The 25141-nt window shown below is 39.2% G+C and overlaps 1 protein-coding gene across 5 annotated transcripts in view; it reads left to right on the forward strand.

The window, feature by feature from the left end:
- The window catches only part of FRY (FRY microtubule binding protein), a 342122-nt gene that overhangs the window by 178244 nt on the left and 138737 nt on the right, over nt 1-25141 (forward strand). For 4 of the 5 annotated variants that reach the window (XM_055089602.1, XM_055089603.1, XM_055089605.1 and 1 more), the window contains exons 9-16: nt 339-431; nt 526-624; nt 2314-2415; nt 13313-13416; nt 13896-14004; nt 15699-15785; nt 19943-20114; nt 21466-21598. In XM_055089602.1, coding sequence (XP_054945577.1) covers nt 339-431; nt 526-624; nt 2314-2415; nt 13313-13416; nt 13896-14004; nt 15699-15785; nt 19943-20114; nt 21466-21598 — 899 coding nt within the window. Of the gene's footprint in view, nt 1-338; nt 432-525; nt 625-2313; nt 2416-13312; nt 13417-13895; nt 14026-15698; nt 15786-19942; nt 20115-21465; nt 21599-25141 lie in introns of all 5 variants that reach the window. The other variant, XM_055089601.1, reaches the window with a different exon arrangement.

The following is a 25141-nucleotide window of genomic DNA, read 5'->3' on the forward strand; positions in this document are numbered from 1 at the left end:
TGAGTCACTGAATGAACCAACCAGTAAGTCAGTGGATGAACGTCTGCTTGCTGGTTATAGACGCTTTGTCCTTTCGGCAAAGGACAAAGTGATTTTCAGTGATTTGGGGATAGAAGTTAGGGGGAGAGTGAGAAAACCAGCCTTGTAAAATGTCATTGGAAGATATTGTGAACTTAAATATGAACGCTTGAATCCAGTGATTTTTTAAATAGATTATGGAATATGCTGTGTTATTGGGTGTGATTAAATTCAGATCTCTTTGCTTAAATTTGCTTACGTACATTTTCTGTGCACATTTCAATCTTTCTCCCTCCCTTTACTCTGTTTCTACTTCTTAGGAATGTGCACATTACTTCCTCGAGGTCAAAGACAAAGATATCAAGCATGCCTTGGCTGGGCTTTTTGTTGAAATTCTTGTCCCAGTTGCTGCTGTGAGTTACATTTTCATTTTTAAGAACTTCTTCAAATTGGATTAGAGAAGCAACAGTTTCATTAATATAATATAAACATGCATCTCTATTTCAGGCTGTTAAAAATGAAGTAAATGTGCCCTGCCTCAGAAACTTTGTTGAAAGCCTATATGATACCACGCTGGAACTTTCTTCTCGAAAGAAGCATTCCTTGGTTGGTAACTCTGAGAAAATTCAAAAGACAAAACTGCAGAGACTAAAATTCCTAGGCTGAAATCTGTTTGAGGGTCATAAGGGTTCCACAGATGGGAGAATTACCTACAGCTTCCTCAAAGAGAGGTAGCATTTCAAATTTTGGAGCTTCCCCCTTTTATTGCCCATGACTGAATCATGGTAGCATAAGGGGATTAGACCATGTCACCTCAAGGACCCTTCTGGTCCTCAAGAGTCCACTGTTTATTTTCAAGATGGGTTTGACTTAATTTTTATTGGAATTTCTGAGTATTTTTTCAATCTGAAGGCTAAAGTTTATAACAACAGTTTCTCTTCTCAATCCCCAGGAATCTTCACTGGCTAATTCCCATCCTGATATTCAGAATCAAAATGGCACCAGGCAGGGAAGGGAGTTGGGACACAGATAGTTGGCCATTGGAAAGATTCTCTGAAGGCTGAGAAAACAGTTTTGGGGAATGCTTTCGTACTGAAGAGCAGCGTAGAAAAGTCTTTTTAAATTACCACAACTTTTTTCCTCCATGGTAAATAAAGCTCTGGTTTATGAATCAGCAGGTGGTAGACCAGCTGTCATTGTGATAGTATGGAGGAAGCAGGTTGCTTCGGTAGCTGGTTTCTAGCATTGTGTATGCTAATCTTTAAAGTATGAACATTACCACCATTATTTGAGCAAATACTCAGTTGCTTTGCTGGCAGTGGTGACAGATTTGCTTATTTGTCTACATTCTGTGGTCGTCGTGACTGCTTGTATTTTTGTTTTTAAATTACTGGCTGGAATTAGAGTTGCACTCAATGGCAGTAATAGTTCAAAGTCAGTTTAAAACTAAGTTAACAACAACAACAACAAAATAAGTGTATGGATTGTTAAGCACTGAATCTCATTGTGGCAATAGATTTTTGCTAATTCAAGTTAATGGATGAGCGAGTTATATTTTTGATTAAATCTTCACTAGCCCTAATTTTGGGGAGCACCATAATCTGGTTCAGCAAAATGGTGGTGGGTTCTGCATGTATATTGTTTGCGTGGCCGCCCACAAGCTTTTCTGTCTTCTCCAGTTGCTGCGGGAAACCTGCCCACTTAGGCAGGAAAAGCACAGTAGAACCTCTGTTTATTCGCTCGTAAGCAGATTCCTCCTGCGGTTAAATTTGTCTGGGTGGAGTTTACCAATGCAGTAACATTTCTTTTAGGAATCTTCCTTAATTACAGGAAGATTGCATGCAAAAGAAAACACATACACCTACCTCTAAGACAGGGACAAACTGGTAGATGTTTATGAGCAAAAAAGCCAGTAACATTTTCAAAATCAGTGTGCCTTCCTGCTTTTTTTCCTGAGGATCGAGAGTGATCTACGATAGTTTGTTTTTAAAATTTATGAGTGAAGACTAAATCAGTGAATCAGATTCCACTTATGAGCCATGAAACTCACTCTCTACCCTCTACATAACTCTAGAGTATTCCATCCCCATCGTCCTCAGAAAGCATTTGCAAAATATCCACCTCTGCACAGCACTTGTTGCACCTGTTGCACCTGGGTGTGTTACAAAGTGTCCTGTTTATTCCGGCCCGCACAGCACACAGGGGGAGATGTATGGGTGGTGGTTCCAGAGAGCGTGTGTTACCTGATTGGTTGAAATAGACATCATCCTGTGACCTCATCTTCTTTCTCCTCAGGCCTTGTACCCGCTGGTGACCTGTCTGCTCTGCGTCAGCCAGAAGCAGCTATTCCTGAACAGGTGGCACATTTTCCTCAACAACTGCTTATCCAACCTTAAAGTTAGTATTTGTCGGCTCAGAAAAGTCTTTTATAAAAATATGTATGGGGCTTCCCTGGTGGCGCAGTGGTTGCGCGTCCGCCTGCCGATGCGGGGGAACCGGGTTCGCGCCCCGGTCTGGGAGGATCCCACGTGCCGCGGAGCGGCTGGGCCCGTGAGCCATGGCCGCTGAGCCTGCGCGTCCCGAGCCTGTGCTCCGCAACGGGAGAGGCCACAGCAGTGAGAGGCCCGCGTACCGCAAAAAAAAAAAAAAAAAAAAAAATGTATGAGGCTGGTTTGTGTGTTTCTGAGAGTGACTCCTGATGTCTGCAGGGGAAATAATCCTGTACTATTTTGGAATAATGAAAAAAATATTAAGAAGAGTTTTCCTTATTAAATATAGTCAGTTTTAGAAGGCGACTGGGGTTAAGAGAAATCATGTCAAATTGGGGAAGAAAATCTTTTCTTTAAAAAATTTTTTAAAATTTTAATTTTCTTATTGAAGTATAGTCAGTTTACAATGTTGTAAAATCTCGTCTAAGAAGGATTGCTTTAGAAGCGCTTTTTTTTTTTTTTTTTTTTTTTTAAATATTTATTTGGCTGTACCGGGTCTTAGTTGCAGCAGGTGGGATCTAGTTCCCTGGTCAGGGAGTGAACCCGGGCCCCCTGCGTTGTGAGTGTGGAGTCTTAGCCACTGGACCGCCAGGGAGGTCCCTAAGAAGGATCATTTTAAAGGTAGAATTAAATACCCCTCTCTATGCATCTATGGTCACACTTTTTCTAAATGATTAAAAAAAAGGAGGCCACACTTCATTGGCAGAAGCGCATCTAAACCTCCTCCAGCCTTTCTCTAACCTCCTCCAGCCTTTCTCTAACCTCCTCCAGCCTTTCTCTAACCTCCTCCAGGCTAAGGAAATATCTGGGGTGGCCGGGGCGGGGGGCGGGGGGGGCGCGGGGAACGTTCCATTCTGTGGGAAGATTGACCTAGTAGCAGAGAACACTTATTTCCTGTCCCTGTTATTTGTGATTGTTTGAAGATGTTCTGTTATAAGCCACGTGCCAGTCAGTCCTAAGCATTCACTGAACAACAGCTGTTCAGATGCTAGGTGATGTGAGAACCAAGTGATGGTGCCTGAAACCGAGGAACCTACAGTTAAAACAACTGTAATGGTTAGCTTTAAAATTGGGTTTATAACTTTTAATGTTGTGAACATATTTTAAGTTTTAGTGACCTATTGATAAAAGACAACTGAATGAACACTGTTTCTAATATGTACAAGTAGCACATATTTTTCACAGTTGTTCTCAGTTGTGTCCAAAGATGTTGAATTCCTTTTACAAGGTTAATACTTGCTTCTTTAGAATTTTTGAAATGCACTTAGTTATAAAATGCTGTATGTGCTTATGCATAATGCCTTGTCCTTTTCTTCATTGGCAGAAGCGCATCTAAACCTCCTCCAGCCTTTCTCTAACCTCCTCCAGCCTTTCTCTAACCTCCTCCAGCCTTTCTCTAACCTCCTCCAGCCTTTCTCTAACCTCCTCCAGCCTTTCTCTAACCTCCTCCAGCCTTTCTCTAACCTCCTCCAGGCTAAGGAAATATCTGGGGTGGCCGGGGCGGGGGGCGGGGGGGGCGCGGGGAACGTTCCATTCTGTGGGAAGATTGACCTAGTAGCAGAGAACACTTATTTCCTGTCCCTGTTATTTGTGATTGTTTGAAGATGTTCTGTTATAAGCCACGTGCCAGTCAGTCCTAAGCATTCACTGAACAACAGCTGTTCAGATGCTAGGTGATGTGAGAACCAAGTGATGGTGCCTGAAACCGAGGAACCTACAGTTAAAACAACTGTAATGGTTAGCTTTAAAATTGGGTTTATAACTTTTAATGTTGTGAACATATTTTAAGTTTTAGTGACCTATTGATAAAAGACAACTGAATGAACACTGTTTCTAATATGTACAAGTAGCACATATTTTTCACAGTTGTTCTCAGTTGTGTCCAAAGATGTTGAATTCCTTTTACAAGGTTAATACTTGCTTCTTTAGAATTTTTGAAATGCACTTAGTTATAAAATGCTGTATGTGCTTATGCATAATGCCTTGTCCTTTTTGTTCTAAGACCCTTTAATTTGGTGAAATGGTCAAGATTAATTATATTATTTTGGCATTTACCATATAATGACACAATAGTCTGCATTGGGGCTGTTTTAAGCACCAGCTATGTACTGGCTCTAAAAGCTGATTGTGAAATCCAAGATCAGAATCGTTTATTTTCTTCAGATTGGCAGGGAAATATAATAGCAGTGGATACAGAATTAGCTTTGAAGAATTCTGGAAAACACAATGTTTTTCAGGGTATCAGCTATTATATAATGGCCACTTTCAGATGTTTGATTCAGGGATTTATCCATCTGTCAAATGCCTCCAACATGTAACCCAATGTCATTTTTTTGGTATATTGGTCCATTTTTAAGTTATTCAGCTATTCCATTTAAATATTTTTTTCTTCTACATTTTACACAAAGAGGAAAAGCTCATTTTGTTCAAAATGAAACAAAAAGAGAAATGATTAAGAATGTTCATTTTTCTGTATATATTATGCTAAATGTGTTTGTGATGAATCTTACTTAGAATCAAAATAGTGTTTTGCCTGACAACTTACCGCTGTGGCCAAAAATACCAAAATTCTTGGTGTCCGGAGTTGCTTTTGAAATACAGCGTAATCTTACAACGTAATCTTACTTTGCACTTAATTGCTTTAAAGTTAGAATGTTTGAAGGTCTGGTCAAAGCCCACCAAAAAGACTTAATAACAGGGTTACACACAGCCCTAGAGAGAAGGGCTGCACACTGATGGTGTTCCCCTGGGCAAACATTTCAAGCCTCAGGATTTCTCAAAGGGAAAGGCAATAAGATCAGAAAGAGTAGAGGTGCTAGGGAAGGTGCTGGAAATGGGAAAGATAGGGATGTCAGTTATATAAAAATTAGATCTAGGGTCCCTGTTCTCAAGGAACTTGGCATTTCATTGGGGGATATGTAATGAAGTTTCAAAATACGTGAAGCAGACAAGGAGGTATGTAAAAGTTGGGAGTAGGGAGTTACCTGTGCCATTTCTGGAGGTCTGGTAATCCATGAAGCATGAAAGAGGTAGTTATAAGGCAACGGAAAGGCAATGATATTTCACTTTATGGGTAATAAATTGTTGGAATTCACCTCCTCAAGGGTAAAAGATACAGAAAGATCCTTGATGAGTTACAATCGGAATAAAATTGTATCACACGTATTTAGAACTAAACCCAGTAGGGATTAAATGGGACCATTTAAAAATATACAGAAAACCTTCCAAAACTCCTCAAGTGTCCTCGACAGGGAAGAAATACCTGAGGAAAAACTAACATGGCTTTAGGAGTACACTTTGTCTTGAATGGCTTCAGTATTTTGTGGATTTAGAGCCAAACATATCATTTCAGAAAGGACCACCAATCCAGCTCTTTCCTCTGGTCTCCATCCCTTTTTCCCTGCACCCCCTCCCCTACTTGTCTCCCCATCTCCTATATGTACTCAAGTATAATGAACCCAGTGTTTGAACCTTACATGTTGAACTTGGTAGACACCTTTGATGTGTTCTGCAGGGGGGAGCCATCAAGGTGGCAGCGTGACATAGAGCAGAATAGAAATGTGAGTGTGAAAAATCTGCTTTCAAAGTAAACAAGCTCTCAGATTCAATGCTCATTTAACGTCAGTGCCCTGGTTTATCCTCAGCGTCTGTCTGTCAGAAGCAGGCTGCTTTGGTAACACAAACGTGAAGTCTTTATTTACACTTGTTCACTCGGTCAACCACGTATTAGCGATAGACCCTTGTAAAGTGGTGAGAAGTTTACAACACCTTCTCACCATGACCTTGACATCTTTCAGGAACCCCTGGTAAGTAGTGACCAATACTTTTTTCTTCTGTGTATTTTATGTCAGAATCTGAACATATTGAGCTATTTTAAAATGTTACATTCCCTTCACATCTGCCATAATATATCTCATTCTGAAAAAGGGAAATATGTTTTGAAAAATTGACTTAATAGTACTTTTTTTGTCATGAATCCCCATTTATTAATATTTCTTTTAAAATGTCGTAATTATTGTGTTCATAATAACTATGTACAAGTTTCTTATCCTCGAAAATGGATAATATAATTGGGAGAATCTTTAAATTTCCTTTTTCTTACAATAATGAATATAATATACTAGTGAGATCTTGATCACAGAAACAAACAAAAAAAGAAACCTCAAAAATTAAATCTATTTACTGTATAATTAATAACAACAATAGGTCTCATTAATTGGAGATCTGTTATGAGCCAGGCCAGCAGTAGGGCCTTTACATACATGTCATGGATTATTATGACAATGTCACAGGCTGCATTGACCTCCCCCTGTGCTTTCATGATATTAGTTATGTTTTTCTAAAAATTTTGCTCAGATAGCAATATTGAAGGTATATCATCTGAAGGTTAGACATTAGTCAGCTTAGCTTCATAGTACTAGAAACCAAAGTACAGAATTAAAAAGGATTCTTCTTTTGTCTCAGTCACTATTTGCACTGGGACTTGAATGCATTCGCTTAATCAATTGGTCAACAATTCTTCCCTAGAAATGTACCAGGCACTGTTCCAGGTGCTGGGAATAAGTGATGAATGACATAGTAACACTCTGGTCTCTTAGACCTTGTAGTTTAGTGGAGGAAACAGGCAGGAAGCAAGTAAACAAATAGATGAGGAAAAAAACTTCAGATAGTGATAACTGCTATGAAGAAAATCAAATAGGATATGATGATAGAGAATTACGGATTCAGGAGGGGCAGGGAAGAGGAGGGGACAAGGAAGGTCTTTTGCTTTCCACTAAATGTCTCAAAGTTTCGTTGCCGTCAATGTTTTTGATGAAACTTGTGTTTGGCACTTAATATATCTTTGTGTGTAATAACCACTATGAAGTTAAAGGAATGCTTTTTCTTAACTTTTCACATAAAAGTAAGGGTATTAATGATATCTTTATTTTATGAGGGGAAGGATTGAGTAATATATTAAGGATTCCACAGTCATTGCCTGAGTGCATTAAAATGTATGGTACCATTTAAAACAACTACTATCCTCTTGGCAAATATCAAATGTAAGTGATGCAGTATTAGCTATTTAAATATTAATTTTCAAGAAATAGTTATACTGCTTTAATATTAACTTTATAAACTTGAGAAAATCTCTTATCTATGTTTCAGATCTGTCAAAGGCACATTTCAAAGTGGAATTTATAAATTCTAATAGTGCACACAAATTGAGTCCGAAAATTAGTGATCAGATGACAGGTGTGTTATTTTCTGTGAATGCCTTATTTATTCAGCCAATGAATAGAAAAATAATCTCTGTAAATTTTTGGCACAGAAATTTTAGAGGTTATCCTAAACTATAGCACATATGTTATTTGGATAATACAGTCATCAAAAAGATTGAATTATGATCAGAGTAAATTGATTCAGGTATCAAAAGGAAATGCCAAAGGGAAAGGAAGGCGTTGACTGTGATACGTGCAAGGAAATATGCGAAAGAAATAGGTTTACTTCAATTGCTTTAGTTGCAATGGAAGAGAAATCTAGAAGTGTTTTGAGTATAACAAGATCAAAAGACTAAAATTATTTATTGATCTGTAATCAATGGATCTTTATCTCTGTGTGCATAAGGATCTCTAAGGAAGCCTGTTACAAATGCAACTTGTTGAAACCTACCTCCAGAGATTCTGGTTTAGAATGTCTGGGTGCAGCCGAGGAATTTGCATATTCATAAGCAGCTTGGGTGACTGGGTGCAAGAGGTCAGCTGATGGATCATGGGAAACATGGGTCTGTCCAATGACCCTGTCACTAGCCAAGTTATCAGTGAATTCAGTGCTCCCTACTTGTTACTGTTAACACCGAACTGCTTTAACTAAATCAAAAGCACAATTTAAAGAAGGTGGGCATGGTGTTGGGCAGGTTGACATGTCACATGAAGTCTGTCCGTGACCAGCACTGAGATGAGATGCAGGAGACCGGGGAAGATCCACTCTGAAACCTACTAGATTCTTGAACACTTTTATCACTGTAACCTCAGAGCTGGTATAAATAAGTTGTTGGTTAATTAATTAATTGAGCAGCGTCTTCCAGTGGAAGAATAGAATAGTCTTTCCATCTTGGAGTGGAGACTTTTGACACAGAAGTCGGTGGTTTGAGAAAGAGGTTAAAAGTGTCAAAATCCTGAAACTATATATCAAGACCTTGTTATGTTAGCTGCTGTTGACATACAAAGACAATGACAAAAAAGGCAAAGACAAAAAGTCCTGTTTTCAAGTAGAGTACAGTCTAGTAGGTGCCAGCAGCATATCTGATCAGCCTCCATATAATATTTCCACTGAAGTGGGAAAATTCATGTTTGGAAGACACCGGGGCCAGATTGCTTAGGTTCAGATGCTGGCTCCGCCACTTATTAGCCACTCTGGGCCTTGATTTCCTCATCTGTGAAAGGATACAGTAACAGTATCAACTTTATGATTCTGAGAATTAAAAAGAATTAATATGTGTGCAACTTTGATAACAACGCCTGATATAGTAAGCGTCCTGTAATATACACATTCCAGTTTCTGAGAAAACAGTCCTTACTGGACCAGAAGTCAGTTCCTATCCCACCTGTCATTTACTGGCTTGAAGACTTGAGCCAGTGATTTGGCTTCTGTCAATGACAGAATCCCCCAATTGATGTCATGGTCTATGAAAGTACTTTTGAAATATCAAAATGCTGTACAAGTGTAAGATGTTTAGTAATATGTCCATTAGCTTCAGCTACGTATTAAGGGTTGCCTTTTGTACAGTTTCTATATAAAGACATTTTGCTTATGCATCCCGTGGTTCAGCTACTACTCACAGTTTGCTTTTTTAAAAAAAAATTTGATGTTTACTGATAACCTGCTGTACGGCAGTCACTGAGAGCACAGAGGTGAACAATCCAAAATTCCTGGAGCTCACAGTCTGGCAGGAAACATATCAATACAAGTAAAGGCATAGAACAACATTCTAGAAGACAGCGGGAACACTTGGTAATCTCTCTGGGATGGAGGAAGGAGTGGAGGGGCAGGGGAACGTAACAGAGGAGTGACACCTAATGAATCTTGCTGGGGAGTAGGAATTTTCCAAGTAAAACAAGGGTAGGAAAGCATTCTAGGCATTCGATGAATTGCAGAAGGGATGTTATGGCACAGAGTACAGTGGGGGTGGAGGCGGAGGGTGGTGATAGGGGAGCCAGGTCACCAAAGGCCCCTCAGGCACCACATCATGGAATTTGGACCTCGTCCAGGAGGTGATTAGAAGCCACTTAAGTGCTTTAAATGCAGGGAAGTAAACAATCATGGTTGCAGTTTAAGAATATCATGTGTTAATGCCGAGAATGGAAGAGAAACAAGGGAAATCATTTTAGGAGAGAACTGCAGTGATCAGTGATATCATCCTGAAATGCTACAAAAGCAATTACCGGTACAGGATCCACGGTTAAAACAAAATAAAAACTTAAGTCAGCCACTTTGCTCTTCAGTCTCTATGGGAGCAAAAATAGACAATCTCAAACATGTTCTTAAGAGTAAAAGCACATCAGTCACAACAACATGCCCCCAGAAGATAATTGTGGGTAGGACAGGAAAAAAGTGTAAAAGAAGTTGCAGTTAAACAGAAGACAGTAATATAAATCATTTAAACTAGAGATCTTAGTTAAGCTCCTAAATGAAAGTTAGATGTTACTCGCCCTACCTGGCCATGATTCACAGTGTGAGATAAGGCACAAGAGAGAATTTTGAATGACACACTATGCAAATATGAATATAAAATATATATACACCAATAAAGGGAAATTCACAAAGGAGGAGACATTCCCACTAGAAAGGAAGCTCCCTGAAGTCAGAGACTAATCTCCTTTGTTTGCTGCTGAATCTGCACCTTGTACGTAATAATAGTTACCATGGACAGGAACAGTGCTAAATTCCCTCTGTGCGCGAACTCTTAGTTCTCCTAACACTCCTAGGAGGGAGGAAGGGTTAGCATCTGCGTTTCACAGTCAGGGAAAATCAGGCCCAGAGAGATTACAGAGGTTCCCTGAGGATGGCCACACAGCTAATAAATTGCAGAGCAAGGATGGGTTTAAACCCAGGCAGTGTGTGTCTAGAGTCTGCTTTTAACCACTGTGTTAACATCATAGACATTTGCTGATCTGGAGTGATTAGAGGACAGATAATTAGAATTCCTGAAATTTTTAAATGATGGAATATTTTAAATGCAACTTTACTATTTTAGTAGTTTATTAAAATTCCTTTATGTAACCAAGACATTCAACAAGTTATAAGGTGTATCATTTGTTTTACTAACAGACAAAAAATAATCTTTTATGTATAAATGTATGCTTCTAAAAAGTTGGGGCTTTTTTATTTCCTGGAGCTAGAAAAGTAGTTATAAAGTTTATTTGGAAGAATAAATATACAGGAATATCTGGGAAAACCCTAAAAATAGAAAGAAAAGAAAAAGCAGTGGATGGTGGAAAGTAGGCCATACCAGATAGTAAAACACATCATAAAGCCTCAAAAATTAAAACGATGTGTTTTATCATTTTATTTACTTACTTATTTAGATTAATAGATGAAAAAAATCCAGAATGAGACCAAAATACATGTCGAAATTTAGAATTTTATAATGATCACGCCAAGAAGTTATTTTAAAACTATTTAGGCATAAGAAATCTTTCCTAAATCTAATAAACTAGCCCCTACAGTCTTTTCCATAGAATTTATTTATGTGACTCATCTTTATTCAGCAAGTAGCTTAAAGGTAAACTTATCCTAGATTATGTCTAAACCGTTAAGAATTCTTAACAAATCAAGACCCGAATTATCTACGCAAAGAATAGAACAGCAGAAACGGTTGTGACGAGATTAATAAATGAGTAGGGAAGAGAAGTAATGTAAAAGCAAAAGACCTATAGGAAAGTTGAGTGACGTTTGAAGACTGTTTAGCAAACATGTATTGGTCCGCTGCAGAGTGGCAGGAATTCTATTAGACGTTGGGTAAATAATGCCCCTCACTTTCAGAGAACCCACCTTCATGTGGGAGCTGATATCTATGCAAGACCACAAGTAAAGAGCTGAAAGACTATGTTACATGTTTATATGAGGGTCAGGGGACACTCAGGAGGGAATAATTTGTTTTAATGGGATGGGATTCAGGATATCGGGGAGGAACAGAGAAAGCCTGCACGGAGTTGGGAACATTCAAGTAGGCTGTGAAAGAGTGGGGTTCACCTGGTAGAAAAGAAGGACACAGGGGAGGGTAGGAAACCCACTCCTTGATGCAGAGATGGAATGAACGTGGCCTCGCTAGAGTTTGGGGAGCTTATGGGAGAAAAACAGGATGGGTGAGATCCTTCACTGGTAGGTTAGAGCCAGATACTGTCTGGTCAGGTATGCCGTGCAAGAAATGTTAACTTGATCCCATAGGCATCAGGAAAACCACCCAATCTGTGATTTTTAAATAGAAAGGATTATAATCAGTGTAAGATTGGACAGCAGTGAGGGAATCAATTTAGGGAGACTGTTTAGGAGGTTACTGCAGCATCCCAGGAGAAGGTGCTGGAAGCCTGAACTGTAACAGAGGAAGTGGGAATGGAGAAGATGCCAAATTCAAAACATATTATGTAGATAAAACCTATAAAATCAGTTGAAAGGATGGAGTGAGAGTCAGAAAGGGAGGAATGGAGGTGATGTCCATCCCGTGACGAAATCCATCCCCTCCCCCTGGCCTATTTGTTAGACCCTGGAAGCTGGCAGCTGTGCTCTGGCTGCCTCCCTGGCCCCCTGCTCCATGCCCCACGCTGTAGACTTCTCACATGGTCTCCTTGAGCTTCATGGCTTCCTGTCACCGTCATGAGAACCTTGGTCCCATTATTTAGCATGGCACGTAGGGTTCTTCGTGGGACCCCTGCCTTCCTCTCAAGCCTCATCAACTGCCGCTCCTTCACCTGGCCCTGTGTCCTGGCATACAAACCATCCCCAGTTTCTGAAACATGACTCCTCTTCACCTGCTCTCTTAGCTTCTGTGTGCCGTTGCCTCTCCATAAAATGCTCTTCACTCCCCATCATCTTGGTTTCTAGTGTCAAGCAGAGTACCTGGCCCAGTGTAGCCACTCGCATGTTTGCTTAATGAACAAATGAGTGAATGGATTTGAGTTCGTCTGAGTTTTCGTCTGCCCCTGGAAACCTTTCCTGACCCCAGTCCTTGTGTTTGCCATAGGTTGCCCTTCTTTCCATCCTCTAGCTCCTGTCCCCGCCAGTTTTTCACTGTGTCTTTGAGTTGACTGTTTATTATTTGTCTCCCAACTGCCACCCCACCCCCATAGACTGTGAACATCTTAGGGAAAAAGGATAAACTTTTATCTCTATATCCCAGTGCTTATTATATATTAGTCTCAATAGATGTTGGAGGGTAAAGAGATGGGAGGTGAAGGTGGGTGGTGTTTACAAGGGCATAATCAACAGTAGGACAGATTGATTCTCCTCTTGGCGCCAGGGGATGCAGTTCCCTAGGACCTGGAGGAATAAGGCAATCGCCAGTATTCACCTTAGAAAGGAGAGAAAGGCATGACTTCCCCCAGAACTACTCAGTCCTGCCCTCTTGGATATTTGGATCCATCCTCAGAGATTATTTACCCAATGGGCACCAGGAGGCAAGTACCCCATAAGTCCCAGATGGTGCAGTGTACCTTATAGGCACCCTACCACCCACCTGTGGCCCTCCATTACCAGGCATTCAGAAAAGAATAACCCCTGTACAGTACCATTTAACCTGCAATCTTTTATCTTGGTTTCTGTTGTAGAATAAAGACCCCAAGATGGCTCGAGTTGCACTGGAATCTCTGTACAGATTACTTTGGGTTTACATGATTCGAATTAAATGTGAAAGCAACACAGCCACTCAGAGGTAAGGAGCTGGCTTGGGTTAATGGTAACCCCGTCGTTGAGTTAACGGTAACCACATCACTCAGCCAATGAAAAGGGTGTTTTGTTTCATTGCCACCTATGCTAACCAAACCAGAAGCTGTTCAAAGCTGACAGTTTGTAAAAGCTCTAAGTCCTCTGGACATTTCCAGGCTTTCCTTAGACATCGGCTCAACAGCCATTACAGAAACTCCAGCCTCTACCAGGATCGTCAAGTTCTGTGTCAGGACTACCTTCACCACTTTAACAAAGGAAATGGCTATAATTTTCCAGCTGCCCGGAGTTTCCCAGAAAACCTTTTCAGAGAGTAATTACGCTAATAGAAAAGAGATGAAGTGGTTTGTTTTCTTTCTCTGAATTCTCTCTGATCCTTAGATAAGATGAAGCATCTGCCATTTTCCCTTAATGTACAGGAGCTCAGCCAATCTTGCTTGTTTTCTCTTTTTTTCCCTTATCTTTCAGCCGTCTTATAACCATCATCACAACCCTTTTCCCCAAAGGGTCCCGTGGTGTGGTGCCGAGGGACATGCCTCTGAACATCTTTGTGAAAATCATCCAGTTCATTGCCCAGGTAACGGAGATGCTTCTGGCAGTGAGTGTCTTCTAATTGCCTTTAAGTAGCCACCTCCTTCTTATGAAGTACTAACAGATGAAGAGTCTAAAATGTGTGTAGACTTTTCAGGATGGTTTTGCAAGTGTTTTCAACTTAGCTTTTTTTTTTTTTTTTTTTTTTTTTGCTTCAAAACAAATTGTGACATGGTGTGCCAAGTGTTTTCAGCATTAGACAAATGGAAGAACTGAGAGGCAGGGTTTAAGTGACCGAGCTGAGGTCACAGAGCCTGTTCGTAAGAGGGTCTCTTGACTCCTAGTCCCTGTTTTTTCCTGTTTCTCTGCTCTAGAGTCTTCAAGTCAGGAGGAAATTGAGTCTGATGTTTGGAGGAAATAAGAAGACGATAATTTAGTGAACCTGGAGGAGTAAATAAATCATAATGCTCTTTCACCCTGTGAAAAAGAAGAATGTAACAGGAATATTAGCTTTTATCAAGCACCTATGCTTTGTCAAGAATTGTTCTAAGCACTTCATACATACTATTTTACTTTAAGAACTGGGTCCAGTGATATTAAGCATTTAGTGTTTACTATTGAGACCCAAGACTTTTAGTTTTTATTTATTTTTTTTTATTTTTTTTTTATTTTTTTTTTTTTGACTTTTAGTTTTTAAAACACTTTGTGTATAAATGGTTTTTATCCCAACTTTGGCTTCCTTGTGATTTATAGAGAGGCATGAAAAGCCAGTTATTCACGTCCAGCCTCTGCCATGAGCCAGCTCCATACCCTAAAGAAGTCATAGAACATCTTTATTCTGCGTCTTTATCTATAAAATGTGGATGAAAGTGCTTACCCAGTATCCCTGAGAACGTTGTGTGGATAAAGGGAAATAATAGGCATGAAAGTACTGTTGAAGTGTAATTGATATTGCTATAAAGACATAAGGTTCAATGGCTACTTCACAGACCATTTAATATATGATATCTCTCTGTGTGTTTAGTGCAAGGAAGTGACTCTGTAATATTTGTACTTAGGGGAAGGACAGTACTTCCTTTGCAGATGATGAATTAACAGAACTTTTCTACATGTAGTTATCATGTGGCTGAGAATGTGCTTTGATTATTCTGGAATATATTGTATAAAATGAACGTGACATACCTTAGTAGTCACTGTCTCAAATTATTAGAATCTGGCTTAAACATTCTCATTTAAGTAACCTTAATAGTTCTGATTTGTTGATTATTCATTTCACTTGCAGGATTGTCTGTTGTAATATGAGCCAAGGGACTGGAAATGTTAGAGAATAGAAGAAAATGGTCATTTTGCAGTGGTATTTTTAAAAATATATTTTAAACTGAGTTTCAAGAGGGTGTCAGCATTTGCAGGACAAGCAGGAAGAGTTTGTACTGTGTAGAAGCCCAGATACTCAGTGTTTTGGTTTTTCATTTTTTGGTTTTTAGTTATTAGTCATTCTGTGCTTTAGGGCCTAATTACATATATTATATAAAGCATCTCCACATGCCACATGGAAACAGGAGCAGCTCCACCGAGGGTTCGGATGGACATGGTTTTCCTTCAGGGATTCTCTGTGATGCATCAAACTAAGCGATACCCCTCTTCTTTCAGAAGCCACCTGTTTGGTGCATATGACAAAAACAGACATTTTCATGTTGAATTAAAATAACGCTTTGTTTTGATTTCCCTTTTTCACTATAGGAACGTTTAGATTTTGCAATGAAAGAAATCATTTTTGATTTTCTTTGTGTGGGAAAACCAGCAAAAGCTTTCAGTCTCAATCCAGAGGTAAGAATGACCCTTTTGCGTTTATCGACAGAAGCCTGCCTTTGCTTTGCAACCTTGGGGGATGGGGTGAAGGCCATCTTCTCCAAAAAAGTCTTCTGTTTGTTTCTGTCCCTGTTATTTGACTAAAATAGTAGAGAAGTAAGATTTTTGGGTGAATAGACTTAGAATGATGAAAAGTTGATGTCCTACCACATTCTGTTCTTGTAGAAGGGAGTAAACCTTGCCCCGAGAGGCAATCTGTCTCTGTTATGTCTGGTTGTTTATTATAGAAAAGTCAGTACTTGTAACTATTTTGGTGCAGATTAGCAAGTTGAGTATTGAAAGTGATGAAACAGAGAAGAATAGATAGATGCAATGATAAAATACTAAAATCTAGTGAAATTAAATAAGTAACGTATGCATCTTTGATTCTGTGACAGCATCACAATTCAAGGGCCAGGCAGATCGTGGAAATGAGTGTATAATGGGTATGATGTACCTCATGGCGGGGGGAGGGGGCGGCTTAGGCAAATGAAAAGCACATGCAATTTTAAACTTCTAAAAGGACTGTTGGTGGGAGTTCCCACCAACAAAGTGCCAGAGTCCTGACCACTAGCTGTAAGACATTGACCTCTCTGAACTTCAGCTTTTTTACTAGTAAAAGGGACAAACTACTTTTCTAGATCACCTCACAGAATCATTGTGATATTACAAATTCATAAGCCAAAAAAGAAAGAGATTGCACACCAGAAAAAACTTTTTAAACGTTGTTCCTCTCATCACTCTGATATTGTCTGACTTGAGGAAGGAGACCCAGAGCCCAGAGGCTCAGAAGAGGCAGCTGGTTAGCAGCAAGGGGAACCCAGGTCTCCCTGCATACTTGTGCTTCCTCCCATCACACCCTGAATTCTCTTCTTGGCGCTAAGGTGGCCATGCAGGTAGGGACAGCCCTACAAGCCCCAAAATGGAAGTTTCTGTCTGGTGTTTAATGACGTCACAGGCTTCTGGAATGGCTGCAACCAGGGTCAGTGGGCCAATGGGAGGGGGACAAAGCCAGTGCAAATTCAGGGCATTTTGGCTGGAAGGAGGCCCATGGCCCAAGTACTAAAGAGTCTTCTCTTGCTTGGGAACAGTGGTTCCATGCGTTTCAATGGATGAAGGATAGTCTTTTTTTTTGGCTGCGCCGTGTGACTTCCTTGATCTTAGTTCCCCGACCTGGGATTGAACCCTGGTCCCTGGCAGTGAAAGTGCAGAGTCCTAACCCCTGCACCACTAGGGAATTTCCAGGATAGTGTTTCTAATAAATGGTACTAAACAGTTGGACATCCACTTGCAAAATAATCAACTTCAACCCATAATTTGCCCTGTCAGGAAAAATTAACTCGAATCATAAGCCTAAATGTGAAATCCGACATCATAAATCTTCCAGAAGATAAAAATCTTTGTGACCTCTGGGTGGGCAAAAATTTCTTAGATAAGATACAAAAAGCATAAATTACAAAAGAAAAAGTTGATAAAATAAAATACAAAAGTATGCACTTTGAAAGTTAACGTTAATAAAGTGTAGAGCCACAGACTGGGAGAAAATATTTGTAAAACACGTATTGACAAACTCTTCTATCCAGAATATATAAAGAACTACCAACTCAATGACCCAATTTTTTTAATGGACAAAATGAAGAGCCTCTTTACCAAAGAAGAGATACAAATGACCAATAAACCTATGAAAAGATGTTCAACATCCTTAGTCATTAGGGAAATGCAAGGTAAAACCACAGTGAGATGTGCTGAGAAGGATACAGAGCAATTGGAACTTTATACTATTGATATTTTAGTGAGAATGCAAAATGGTACAACCACTTTAGAAAAAAGTTTGGCAATTTCTTATAAGGTTAAACATACACTTGGCATATGATCCAGCAGTTCTACCCCAAGGTGTTTCTCCAAGAGAAATTAAAACATTTGTCCACAAAGAATTGTATCAACATTTATAGCACCTTTATTCATGATCACTAAAAACAGGAAAGCAACTCATGTTCAAACAGCTGGTGAATCATCAACACAATGGAATACTATTCAGCCATAAAAAGGAGCAAACTACTGATAACTGCAGCAACACCTCAAAAACATTAAGCTAAGAGAAAGAAGCAAGACACAAAAGGTTGTGTCTGTTTGCTTCCATTTATATCACATTCTGGAAAAGGCAAAGTTATAGGCAGAAATTAGACACTGATTGTCAGGTGCTGAGGTTGGAGGAGAGGACTGACTGACTGTCAAGAGGCACAAAGGAACTTTTGGGGATGATGGAAATATTTTATATGTTGACTGTGATGATAGTTACCTGACTATATACGTTTCTCAAAATTCAAAGAACTGTACAACTAAAAGGAGTGTATTTTACTACATGTGAATTATATCTCAATAAACTTGACTTCAGTAGAAAACAGTGGAGATTCTAGCCTACAATATATATTTGCCAGCGGGAACTTTTCAGGTATTAATCCTCACCATAGCCCTATGTGATCAATAGGTATTATTATTCTACAGCAAGGAAGCTGAGACTTGGACTGGGAAAAGTTAAGTAATTTCTCAAGACCAGACAGATAATAGAAGGAGAGGTATGATGCAGAGCTATATAAAACATAAGGAGAAATTGTTTTTGAAATTAAGTTAAAAATATATTTCCCAAACTATCCCAACTTACTTCTGCCCTTAGAATTATTCAGAGAAAAGGAAAACTAAGAGAACTGGCAAGGATGGCTCATAAATTGGATAATCCATTTGCAAATAATTGAAGCTTGATCATTTAAGTCAGTTCACAGTCATCCTGTTGATACTGCATCTCCTGAATTGAACACTGTATTTCCTCACCCAAAACAGTGCTGTGTCTTGAAAAATATCCACAAATCTAGAAAACATTTCATGAAAGAACTACTAAAATAAATGAGGAAACTAATGGACTTTAATATGCATTTAAACTTTTTAAAATGAATACTCTTTCATTTTAGAAAATAGAGAAAGAATATTACTGAAGACCATAAAATCATAAAACACACGTTGGATTGGGTATGAATGGGCCAGAGAAATGTTTACCACACCCTGGTTGAAATACCCCTACTCCTTGAAGCTTGAATAAATAGTTTAGAAGTCGATATTACTTCATGTTCTAAGATATAATCATGTACTACGGAATAGGTGATTCGGGCAAACCCAACTTGAATCTATAGCTTCCCACCTACTAGTTATGTGGCCCTCGGTTTCCTCACCTGAAAAATGGGAATAATCATACCTTCCTTCCATGGCTATTTTAAAGATGAGAGTTAATGAGCAGTTCTGGATATATTTTAAGAACTCAAATTGTAATTAGATTATCATTGTTAGTAACGGTAATTATTTTCTGCATTAGGTAGCTGTCTGCTTAGGGAACTTATTACTTGATGTGGTTTGAAAATACGAGTGTAAATGTTTACACATGGCTGTTTAAGGAACTACAGATGTTTTAGTACCTTCTGACCTTTTAAGATTATTGCTGCTAGGAGCAACTATCTTACTGAGTCATCTTTCAGCGCCAATATTATGCCTTATCTGAGCCTGGGGAAGATAATGATCTGGCCCAGAATGACATTTCTTCTTATGAGTTTATGTGTTTTTATCAGTAACAGGTTCTGTGGCTTCAAATTCTTTAAACTTATTTTCAAACTTGCCAGCCTTTGTGAATCAAAAGTCAACAACCTGCAGTTCAGAGCAGACGACTTACATTTTTATGATCCACATTTGGAACTCCTGTTTGTTTTTATTCAGTCTCTGTGAGTTAACACATGTCTCCTCCCTGGAGACAAAGAGATTGTTGTTGACCTGAGTTTACCTTAGTTGCAGCTGCTCCAGAGGGTGACTGCCTAGCCCTTGGAAGTGCACCCAGGATCCCCCAAACAGAATGAGTCTGACCAGCTCAAACATACCCTCCAAGTTTGGTGAAAATCTTCCCAGTTGTTTTCTTGCAACAAAGAGTGTCAGAAGCTTAATTTCATTTTCTTAGGTTTGGCCTAAACCCTTTTAAATGATTTTCCCACACTAATCTAGAAGGCAAACCATGCTTAACTTCTTTGAAAGACTGATGGCTTAATTTCACGACAATAATTGGGTCATTCTCTTTACCATGAACATATTGTCTCTTACAGAGGATGAACATTGGTTTACGGGCATTCTTGGTCATAGCTGATAGCTTGCAGCAGAAAGATGGGGAACCTCCCATGCCGGTCACCGGAGCCGTTCTCCCTTCAGGAAACACACTGAGGGTGAAGAAAACCTATCTGAGTAAAACACTAACTGAAGAGGAAGCCAAAATGATAGGTGGGTTTCAAAGATGTGTTTGCACTGGGCCTTATTAAGCCTTTAAAATGACCAACTGACACTTACCCTTAGTGAGATATATTTTAAAAATCTTCATAAAAGTAGCTGATGAGACATTTCAACATTAATTGTTTTGATTCATGCTGTGGTTTCTTTTACTGCCCTTTAAACCCTTTGGAACTTCCTGGTAAACATTTTGCCATTTAAATGTTAGATTTTTATCTGTGGTCTTTTCAAACTTCTAATATTGATTATTTGCAGTTTACAGTAAATTTCTAAGACATCTGTGTGCTTTGGTAGAAAATCCTGTTTATAAAGCAAACATATAAATATATTCATTCATTTATTCATTCCCTCATTCATTTTTATAGTTCCTTTTCTTCCTTTTTTTTCAGTAAAATTAGTTTAATCTGTGTTTTAAACATGCCAAGTCCCATACATGCCAGGGTATATTGTGGGTTTAGCCTACGTGAGATTATTTTCCTTTTAATTTAACTATCTTAACCCAAAGATATGATTTTTTGCATTTGTTTCTCTTTTACTGAGTTCCTGAATTTAGAAACCTACTGCAAACTTGTTAAGTTAGTTCCTGGATTCCAAAGACCTAGAGGAAACATGAGGAAACTTTTTCCTTTAAAATATTTATCTTTAGTTATGCAATGCTTAAATGAGTTCAAAAATATCAATATTTAATACATGACAAATAACTATTAATAATTATTTCATTAAAGTACAAAATTTAAACACAAAGCAATTTACATTTGTATTATATACATAAATATATAAAATGCATATACATATATGAAATACATATTCTGTACACATTTTCTTCCACTGTATAAATGAGAGCGGTAAAAATAATATACCTAAGGTAAATTTTCCTTCATTTAAAAATTTATGATGTGAAGTCATTTGTTGCCTTTACTAAAAAAACCCACACATATATTTCAGAGAATAATATAAAGTTATTAACATTCTAACCCCAAATGGGAATTTTCTTTTATTCACATAACCACTCATTATGGTGAATTTTTTTATACTAACCAGAAACATAAAAATTCTAGTGTGGAACTTTGTTTCCTTGTTTATTTTTACTCTTCTGGAAAATATTTCCCTGTGGAGTATTAGAATTCCTATGTGTTAAATTTAAATGATTCTTTCGGGAACACCCACTACATGTGGGCACTGTGCTAAGAGTCCTGCAGATAAGAGATTAAATTAGACTCTGCTCAGAGAATTCACTGACCCACAGAAGGTCTTCAGTAAAAATATATCACAGAGGATGAATAAAATGGGATTTCACTCTTTGATAGATTTAGTCAAAGATGTAACTGTAATGCGTATTTTTCAGGCATGTCATTATATTACTCTCAAGTACGAAAAGCTGTGGACAACATTTTAAGGCACCTTGATAAAGAAGTAGGAAGGTGTATGATGCTAACTAACGTCCAGATGTTAAACAAAGAACCCGAAGACATGATCACGTGAGTATAGTGAGGACTAAGTTTTCAGTGAAGGATTAAAGAACCAAAAGACACCAGCAGAGGTTCTTCCCCTTTCTTCTGTATTTTGTTCTCATGTTATTAGAGTCCGAGTTCTAAGAAGTGTTAGGGATAGTAAACACATTGTTTGATAATATTTGACTAACTGTAAAAATAAAGTCAAACCTGAGATTGATCTGTTTTGATAATATTTCAAGTATCATTAGGCCGGTCAGTTAGAAAATGGGCCCAAGACACTTTTACTGGTCCACATTTTTCAGAAGTAATGTTTTGTTCTCAAGCCCATGTGATAATGGCGTCATCACCAGTTTAGAGACTTTCCATCTTTATGAATCTCAAGTTTACTTGTTTCTAGTGAGCGTTCCTGAACAGTGAGAGTTAAACCTGCTTAATATTCTCTATGTAACTGTGTCATAGAAATACTGGATTTTAAGAATGCATTTGTAGCTTAGAATGTAGAAATCAGATGTTCTTAGCCAAAATCCAAGATCTAGATTTGTAATTAGAGCTCCTCATTAGAAACTCACACAAATTGTGTTTGCTGCTTGTGATTAATTATGGCAGGAACGCAGGTTACGTTATGACTATGTTTTAAGACAGCTTGGACTTTGTTGTTGAACTATGAATTAAATTATATTTGGCACCTGTGGCATACATTTCTAAACATATAATTAGGAAAATTTTCTTTGTCACTCAGTGTGTCCAATTCCAAATAGTTAGTTGGAAGGTTGTTACCTATATAGGGAAGTTCATATTATGGGTGTGTATTTTTATTACAATGGTAGTATGTCAAAAACAAACTACAGTGAAACAAAACATGATAAAATAAAGTTAAAAATAGAGAATTATTTTAAATACATATTTAGCAGTATGGCCAGTTAAAATGAAAGCCTCCTCCACAGAGCTCCACTTGAAATCTGCGTCCATTCCTTGGTTCAGTGTGATTTCTTCCAGACCTTTCCCAATTTCAGCACAACTACATATATACATTTTCTTTTTTACAAAAATGGAGTTATACAATGTATATTGTCCTGCAGCTTGCCAGTCACTTCATTTAAATGATATGGAGAGCATGTTGCTTTAGTTTTTTCAACCAAGATGATAGCAGAATTGAAATTGACCAAAGTTAATAACATTAAATATCTTGTCTACAGCTCTGGTACTTACCTCACAAATTGCCAGATTGTCCATAAACCTTTAACCTCCTTACTGCATACTCTCTGAATATATTAAAGCAATTTTCAATTTACAATGTAGAAGATGTAAGAAATGCTTTGAAAACTTCTGCCATATAGTTGTTTCCTCAAAAATAGTAAGGAAATGAAAGGCCTTGAAAGGAAAACTAGGTTTATAATCCAGAGATCATAAGACAGGGTCAGGACCAAAACAATACATTCAAAACCATAAAAGGTACAGGTTTAAATGTAAATGTTAACATTTCATTTGTATTTTCACAATACCTTAAACTTTTTCTAAGGTGATTCTTTACTTTTTCCTATTCAACTGTCTTAAGACGCCCCGCCCCCCAAAAAGGGCTAGAAATAGTTTTCATGGTAGACTTTAAAGCAGATCCCTGAGTGGAAAATGGCTCATGGCTACATTTCTAAAAAACAAAGAGACGGGGAGACCTTCAAGATGGCAGAGGAGTAAGATGTGGAGATCACCTTCCTCCCCACAGATACATCAGAAATACATCTACACGGTGAACAACTCCTACAGAACACCTACTGAACACTGGCAGAAGACCTCAGAATTCCCAAAAGGCAAGAAACTCCCCCACGTACCTGGGTAGAGCAAAAGGAAAAAGCAAAAACAGAGGCAAAAGAATAGGGATGGGACCTGCACCTCGGGGAGGGAGCTGTGAAGGAGGAAAGGTTTCCACACACTAGGAAGCCCCTTCGCGGGCGGAGACCGTGGGTGGCGGAGGTGGGAAGCTTTGGAGCCATGGAGGAGAGCGCAGTAACGGGTGCAGACTGAAGGGGGCTAGTGAGCCACAGCTAATCGGGAGGGAGTCCGGGAAAAAGTCTGGACCTGCCTAAGAGGCAAGAGACCATTGTTTCGGGGTGCGTGAGGAGAGGGGATTCAGAGCACCCCCTAAAGGAGCTCCAGAGACAGGCGCGAGCCGCGGCTATCAGCGCGAACACCAGAGACGGGCATGAGACACTAAGGCTGCTGCTGCAGCCACCAAGAATCATGTGTGCAAGCATAGGTCACTCTCCACACCTCCCCTCCCGGGAGCTCGTGCAGCCCGCCACTGCCCGGGTCCCGGGATCCAGGGACAACTTCCCTAGGAGAACACACGGCACCTCAAGCTGGTGCAACATCACACTGGCCTTGCGGCCGCAGGCTCACCCCACATTCCATACCCCTCCCTCGCCCCGGCCTGAGTGAGCCAGAGCCCCCTAATCAGCTGCTCCTTTAACCCCGTCCAGCCTGGGCAGGGATCAGATGCCCTCAGGAGACCTACATGCAGAGATGGAGCCAAATCCAAAGCTGAAGCCCAGGAGCTGTGCGAACAAAGAAGTGAAAGTTTCTGCATCTAATTTGTTTCTGGTTTTATGTTTATCTTACTTTAGTATTGAGAGTTTATTATCATTGGTAGATTTGTTTATTGATTTGGTTGCACTCTTCCTTTTTTTTTATATATAGATATATATATATTTTTCCTTGTTCTCTTTCTGTGAGTGTGTATATGTATGCTTCTTTGTGTGATTTTGTCTGTATAGCTTTCCTTTTACCATTTGTCCTAGGGGTCTGTCTGTCTTTTTTTTTTTTTTAGTACAGTTTTTAGCGATTGTTATCATTGGTGGATTTGTTTTTTGGTTTGGTTGCTCTTTTCTTTCTTTCTTTCTTTCTTTCTTTCTTTCTTTCTTTTTTATTACTTTAAAACTTTTTCATGTTTAATAATTATTTTTTATTTTAATAACTTTATTTTATTTTATTTTATTTTTTTCTTTCCTTCTTTTTTCCCCCCTTTTCTTCTGAGCCGTGTGGCTGACAGGGTCTCAGTGCTCCGGCAGGGTGTCTGGCCTGTGCCTCAGAGATGGGAGAGCCAAGTTCAGGACATCGGTCCACCAGAGACCTCCCGGCTCCACGTAACATCAAACAGCAAATGCTCTCCCAGAGAACTCCATCTCAACGCTAAGACCCAGCTCCACTCAACGACCAGCACGCTACGGTGCTGGACACCCTATGCCAAACAACTAGCAAGACAGGAACCAACCCCACCCATTAGCAGAGAGGCTGCCTAAAATCATAATAAGGTCACAGACACCCAAAAACACACCACTGGACACGGTCCTGCCAACCAGAAAGACAAGATCCAGCCTCATCCACCAGAACGCAGGCACCAGTCCCCTCCACCAGGAAGCCTACACAGCCCACTGAACCAACCTTACCCACTGGGGGCAGACACCAAAAACGTCGGGAACTACAAACCTGCAGCCTGTGAAAAGGAGACCCCAAACACAGTAAGTGAAGCAAAATGAGAAGACAGAGAAACACACAGCAGATGAAGGAGCAAGG

The sequence above is a fragment of the Physeter macrocephalus genome, chromosome 13, assembly GCF_002837175.3.
Source record: "Physeter macrocephalus isolate SW-GA chromosome 13, ASM283717v5, whole genome shotgun sequence".
Taxonomy (NCBI): Eukaryota; Metazoa; Chordata; class Mammalia; order Artiodactyla; family Physeteridae; genus Physeter; species Physeter macrocephalus.